This window comes from Heloderma suspectum, chromosome 6 (assembly GCF_057233095.1).
Source record: "Heloderma suspectum isolate Gila_16-S chromosome 6, 16-S_ref, whole genome shotgun sequence".
NCBI classification, from domain to species: Eukaryota; Metazoa; Chordata; class Lepidosauria; order Squamata; family Helodermatidae; genus Heloderma; species Heloderma suspectum.
This window is the reverse complement of record NC_139463.1, coordinates 69,965,104-69,971,846: the sequence shown is the minus strand read 5'-3', so window position 1 is coordinate 69,971,846 and position 6,743 is coordinate 69,965,104. Positions and strand designations below refer to the sequence as shown.

The 6,743-nt window shown below is 44.3% G+C and overlaps 1 protein-coding gene across 3 annotated transcripts in view; it reads right to left on the bottom strand.

The window, feature by feature from the left end:
- Window positions 1-1,919: 1,919 nt before the first annotated feature.
- The window catches only part of PPP1R9B (protein phosphatase 1 regulatory subunit 9B), a 105,977-nt gene continuing 101,153 nt past the window's right edge, over window positions 1,920-6,743 (bottom strand). For 2 of the 3 annotated variants that reach the window (XM_084804770.1, XM_084804772.1), the window contains one exon: window positions 1,920-4,609. In XM_084804770.1, coding sequence (XP_084660896.1) covers window positions 4,556-4,609 — 54 coding nt within the window. In that variant the 3' untranslated portion in view covers window positions 1,920-4,555. The remainder of the gene's footprint in view (window positions 4,610-6,743) is intronic. The other variant, XM_084804773.1, reaches the window with a different exon arrangement.

Genomic DNA, 6,743 nt, shown 5'->3' with positions numbered 1-6,743 from the left:
CAACCAATCACAACGTCGCATGCATAAATTATAGAACACCAAATAAGTGCACTAGACATTTCTGTTCCATTGTTTTATCTAACTTTTGGTGATGTCTTGAAGAGTTTTCTTTAAAAAAAAATTAAGTCAACATCACCATGAACAGAGGACTTTATAGCTGAATCCTCACCAACTGGTTACATCCCGTCCATCTAGCAATACAATATTCCCTTCTTGCCCTTCTGTACGGGCTGCCTTGAAGAACATCACTAGCAATGCCAGCTGTGGGCGTCCATGCAAGCGCCTTCCCCGCAGGAGAACATACCAACGTTCGAGAAACTGAACAGGGTGGAAACAAAGACCTGCAGTTTATCTGATATGACCGGATGATAGGACAATTGGAATACAAAACCAGGAACAATACGTACATACATACATACATATATATATATTATATACATACACATTTATACCTGTGTAAAGGAGATTAAATTAAAATTTAAGATGATTTCTTTTTAAAACATTTTTCAGAACATTGTATCTCACCTCCCAGCATGTAATTTTTTTTTCATTTTCTGACCCTGCTCCTAATTACTGTTTACAGTACACTGTACACCTTTTACACCAACTTTTTGGGTGCAAATCTGTTTCATCCACAGTAACACAGGACAGCTGTTGATCAGGGGGTGGGGGATGGGACACCTTGTTGCCTTTAGAGCCATTCCCTGGGACCTTTCAGGGAAAGGGGATTCCCACGATGTCACCAGCACCGAGCTACACCTTTTCCTGCCTCTGTGGCCACCATGAGTGGCCTGGAAGCTTTGCATTCTGTCCATATGATAGTAGCACATTGCAGAAAGTAAGCAGAATGAGCTCAAAGCTCTCTCACACACCCCATTTCGGATGACAGCCCTGCATCGGAGGCATGGGCTAAGCCTTTTGCGAACTCTGCCAATGACAAAGAGCAACAACATTCCATAAGTTGGCACAGGCTTCAAGGTATGCATGTGACAACATACACACAATTTCACTATTGCAGTGTAGGGGAGACGGGAAAGCAGTCCTTCCCCATACCCTCAAACAAATTCTCCACCTCTGGCATAAAAAGTAGTCTTGGAGACAACTTGTCTTTTAATTTTAGATGACTGAATCCAGAATATTTGCCACACCTAGATTTCCTACTCAACAATCATGGTTGATGGGTTAAAATCCCCACTCCGCTCATAAACATACCCTGAAAAACAATTCACCGTTTTGCCACTGTTTGACTCCTCTGGGATTGCAAACAGATCATAAAGGTATCTGAAGACTAACTAGCTGACATTAAGTATGCTCCCTGTACATCATTGCCATTCATGAAAAATGGTTAACAGTTTTCAAGCAGCCAAACCTGATAAAAGGAACACTGCATTTCCAGTTATTAAGGAAACATGGAAGATTTCTATCCCAAAGGAGTTTTGTTTCCTCATTATGGGATTGGGATGTTTCTAGGACAGGACTCGAAAAATGGAGGGAAAGGCTTGGTCCACTTTTGAAATAAAAAAGGTCCCCCATCCACTGCTATTTTGAAGGCCCTGAAATTCACATTTCACATCTAGTTACTGTTGGAGTTATAACAGCAGACACTGTGATTACCAAGGGGTGTCTTTCCGCCACAGCAGCCAATATTAATGTATGCCCCACAAGAAGTAAACAGTAAAAAGGGGTGGGTACCTCTCAAGTTAAAGTGAAGGAAACACTCGTGTTTTTGTCCAATATAGAAATCATGTGAGGGTAGGGCAACAGGACTTTTCACTCTTGTCAGAAATTCCAGTTTAGAGAAGAAATCCAAAGGGATATAGTTTCCTGACAGAATACTGCTTTAAAAATAAAATAATAATAATAATAATTAATAATAATTAATAATAATAATTTACAGGCTTCTGAAACAGCATAATTTTGACTCTTTTTTCAGAAAAAAGTGACTTTTCCAGCAATCACTTTACAAAATACACTTTGGACTCCACTTCCCATGGGACGTGCTCAACGACAGCTCCGAATACACAACTAACAGCCATGCCTCAAAAATACTGTCAAAGGGCTTGTCAATGATCCAACTCTCCAGTTGGGTGGGAGGGTGAAGCTTCACTTTATTTGCACCCATTTTTACAGAATCTAGTTAAAAAAAATATTCTGGAACAGCAGCTGAAAGAAGACCAGTGAATGTCTATGCTTCTGAATTCCCACCAGCTCAGTTTATATAGGACTTGATTATGGCTGAGCATGTTACTTCCAAAGATTGGGTTAAGGGATGGAGCACTCAACCAAACTCCAGGCCCATGAATGGATCATGGTGGCCAAAAGGGGGGAAAACATGTCAAAGAAGGCAATGGCAATAGAGAAAAGACAGGCCAGGGAGAGAGAGAGAGAGAGAGAGTCCCTATTTTGTTGTTGAAAGCTCCATTTTGCCATATTTAGCAGATAGGATTTTTTTTTACTTGTTCTCTAAAGCCTGATTCCAACATTAACCCCTGCACACAGATGTTGCCATCAGCCCCAGTCATACAGAGTGTTTCCATATTTGTGCTGTACAATCCCGGTACTGCCACAGAAACTCTCTGTGAAACTGGGGACATGGTGAGATGCCAAGTGTTAGGGCCCTTTTGTGAAGTGCTATTCCATGGAAATATTGTGCAGTCTCTCTCTTTCAAGAAGCAGCAATCATGGAGTTCTGCTCTTGTTTGATTAAATGAGTTGAGGGAAGCGGCTGGAAAGAAAGAAGACTGGAGGTCCTGTGGTATCTGAGAGCCCAAGAGCTTTTGTAAGCCACTGCCAGCATCGGATGGTGTCTCAACTGCTGGCCACGAAGGGTCATGCCACAAGATCCCCACCCCAGGTAGCCGCTAAGGTGCCACAGCACTTTGGGCATGCTGCTGACTCTCTCAACTGTTGTTCTGGAAAGGAAAGATGCTGAAATCAAGGCACTGGCCAAGTAGCCACTTGCAGGACCATCTCTGGTGTCATTGCGTCACTTCAGAGAGGAACTGCATGCCAACTAGAGATGCCCTGTCAAACTTCCAAAGCTGAATGGATCTGTGTAATTTAATCCCTGGAATGGGGGGTGGGGGATGTCATGTAAAACAAGGGACATCCACTATGGTCCGATGTTTTGTTCCAGAATGAAGATTGGCCTCCTTAAATAAGGAACACTAGTCAATAACCTTTACAATTGGACAACCCAAGAGACTGATTTGTCATGGACTTTGCTTCTAAGGAAAAATCCTGTTTTTATATTTTGCTGCCCCTTGGTTGTAGACCCCCCCACCCCTCAGCAGGCCCTGATGCTGATCACAGCAAATCAGACCCATAGGAAAGCCTTTGGAGAAGGTGCTTCCCTCATGGGTTTCCTTCTGTCAAATGCAGAATGGCTGCCACAGAACCATGAAACTGGCATGATCAAGGAGGTGGAGAGATTCTTCCCTGCTCAGTTCCATGTTTTTCCAAAGTCTCTGGCTTTAGTTCCTGGCTATAGTTACTGTGATGTGTTTTCACCCAGCTTTTAGGTTTGAATACTCAACTCCCTTGGAAGGGTCCAGTTTGTAAACCTCCTGGGTGTTAATTCCTAGAAATCTTCCAAGACGATGTGAATAAAAATGCAATGAGGAGGAAAAAACAAGGCAATGTTCTTTTCCTGGTGTAAAAGTTAGCCATGGTGTCTTTTCAGATGCTAGAAGGGGTTTTGGTGGCCAGAGATTCTCCTCAGTCCCAAAGATGATGGCCAGTAAAATCTCCTACTGACTCCCTCCTTAAAAATCACAGACATATTTCCCACCATAGCACAAAACATAGAGAATAATGGATTCCATATCCTCCGAAGGATGGAAAATTAAAGGCAAGATCATCCAACTTCAAAACCCAACAGTATTCCCACCCCACCCACCCTACTCTCTTGCCCCAAAGATTAAGATTCAGGAGGCAAAATGAAAAGAGCTGGTCTCACTTCTGGCCAGCAGAGTCCTGTTGTATTCCAGTTTGTCACCTGCACAACTGAAGGGCCGAGAAGACATGTAGAAGTGGGGTGGCATGAGGTCCCAGTCCCAATCCATAATGGTTGATGCAAGGTTATCATCAGGCAGATGGTACAGGAGACACAAATGGACGCATGACCGCCATCTCCACCTCCCCACCCTCCATGGTCTGTCTATCCAGTTGACACAAGACACACATACCGGACATGGAAGTTGACAACAATTCACCGCCCTTGAGAGGTGACTGGGTTGTGCCTCTGCAGCCCGCTTTGAATTTTATCTTCCCACCTGATCTTTCATGGCCTTTCTCTCTCCCGCACACTCAACAGAAGGCAAGGTCATTAGCGACCCTTGCTGAAGTAGTTTTTCTGATTCTGTTGGGTCTTACTTCCCTGCTGGGAAATCAGGGGAATCAGGCAGAGGATGGGGGAAGAATCAAGAGTGGGCCCGGGTGGGAAAAATTCTAAGTATGTCCCTTGCAAATAATAATAGTAATAAGAATAATAAGAATTAATTGCTCTGGTTGGTTTATATGTTTTTCTGCTCTCTCTCTCTCTCTCTCTCTCTTTTTAAGTCGGGTTGGAATTTTTCAAAGTCTGCAGCTTCGCCTCCAGTTCAGAGATCTGAAAAACACACAACAGAAAGGGATGAAGAGAATATCTCCAGGTAGAGTATCAGTGGGATAGGGTAGGGAGAGATGGAAGGAAGGAGAATGCAGGTGTGTGGAAAAACAAGCAAATTGGTTCTCTGCCATGAATGGCAATGGGAAATGGTTGGAAGAGGAAAGGGTTGTTGTGAGACAAAAATGGCTGAGAAGAAGGGAATTGAGGGTCATATTATATATTTTGGTATGGGTATGGATGGGAAGACCTCATTAACACAGCTTCTGAATGGTTTACGTTTGCAATCCGTTTCATGTCACTTTCATTCCAGGTTAGGATAGACGTTTCCGGAAGCCTCTGCGTCACATTCTGCAGAAAGCCACTCAGCATCCCTGGTGCAAATCATGTTAGAAGTCGCAAAGAGCCATTTGATTTTTGTGCAATTCACGTGACCTTTAGGAGCCAGATTTTCAAAGGCTAACTTATCCTGGAATTACAATGACTGAAAACTACCTTTTCCACACATTCAAAGGGTGAATCAGAGCCCGAAAGAGAGGAAGAGCCCACCTCCCAAAGCAGTGCTCTTGTAAGTAATATGTTGTTAAATTGGAGGGAGGGGGTTAATATGCCTGAAATTCCTTGAAACTGGTCATAATTGGTGGCCTCAGTCCAAAGAACCACGGGACTAACATAAATCCATGCATATACATCACTGTGCCTACAGTGCGTAGCATACATGGGGTTCACCCATGGTTTTTCACATGTGTTGTTGGCTTGCTGGGTGTGTCTCTCCACCCCATGCGACTGGCTTTTGTGTACCCAGACCAGGGGTGTGCAACTAAAATGTGGTGGGGTGGGGCCAAATAACCCCTCACCCAGCCCTCCGTGGGCTGAATGATGGGGGCAAGGCCACACACCCTGATGTCATGTGGTCTGGCCAACATGCTGGGTGGATGTGAGGCTTAGGGAGTAGGCAGGGCCTGCAGAGGGAGCCTAAGCCTCCGCAGGCCAGATGGGAAACCTGCATGGGCCAGAGTTTGCCTACTCATGACTAAGAACAACAGACTAGCATGCACAAATGTGTTTTCTGAACCCAAATGGAGTTTACTGGGACAGGGCAATTGTACAGCAGACTTTCCGATTCCACTTAGCAACCTCTGAAATAATCTCATATAGGTCTGATTGCTAAGATATGCCTCTATGTGCTTTTCCAGAGTGAAGTCATCATAAAACAGACACAAATCTAACCACTCAAAAGTTGAGATGGACAAGGATGCAGGCCTGAAAATCCAAGAGTGAAATGATATTCCCTACTCAGCATGGAAAAAAGTGCTTCCATTTCCAAAAGGAGCCATTTTCACAACTAAATTTATCAATCATCACTGCAACTGGCTATTTTCTTTGAGGCATCATTCCAAGTGTCATTTCTGACTTAAGAAGCTCTAACTGGCTTGGGCCCAAGCTGTCTGATGACTGCCTCCTCTCCTTCACTATATCCCATCACAGTCTCCAAGGTCAGCCAAGAATGCCCTCTTGAAATTACCAGCCATGCGGTCACATCAAGGGGAGAGACATTTCTAGGTAGCTCCCCTCCACCCTGGTACTTTGTTTCCTTGGAGATCTCTGTAAGCAACTTTCAGAAACCTTTTTCTATCTGGGCTGGCTTTTAGGGCTTAATTCAGCAGAGAGGCATTTCCCCATCTGCTTCTGTTATCATCCGGCTAAAGCTTTTGGGCTACACATTTAACTACATCAATAAGCAACTGACCAAACTAGAGCAGGGCTGTAGAAAGTGTGGCCCTACAGCTCCCATCATTCCAGACCACTGGCCATGCTGACTGGGGTAATCCAACAACGTCTGGAGGGGTACAGCTTCCCCAGCCCAGGGGAAATGACAATCACAGAGCGGCTGCCTTGGAAATGACTTTTTCATTATGCAAACGTGGGATGCACTTGTGGAAACCATGAGCCTTGGCCGTCCTTCCTTCCTGCTCTTGTCGGAAGATTCCTACCACTGTCTTCCTTTCAAGACAACCTTTCCAGAAACTTCACACACAATCAATTACTGTGCCTAATTGTGCCAAGGTTGTAGATGAGAAAGAAGGAAAAGTTGGCCAGCACCCTACATGGGGAGAAGGTCAAGGAGAAATCGGTG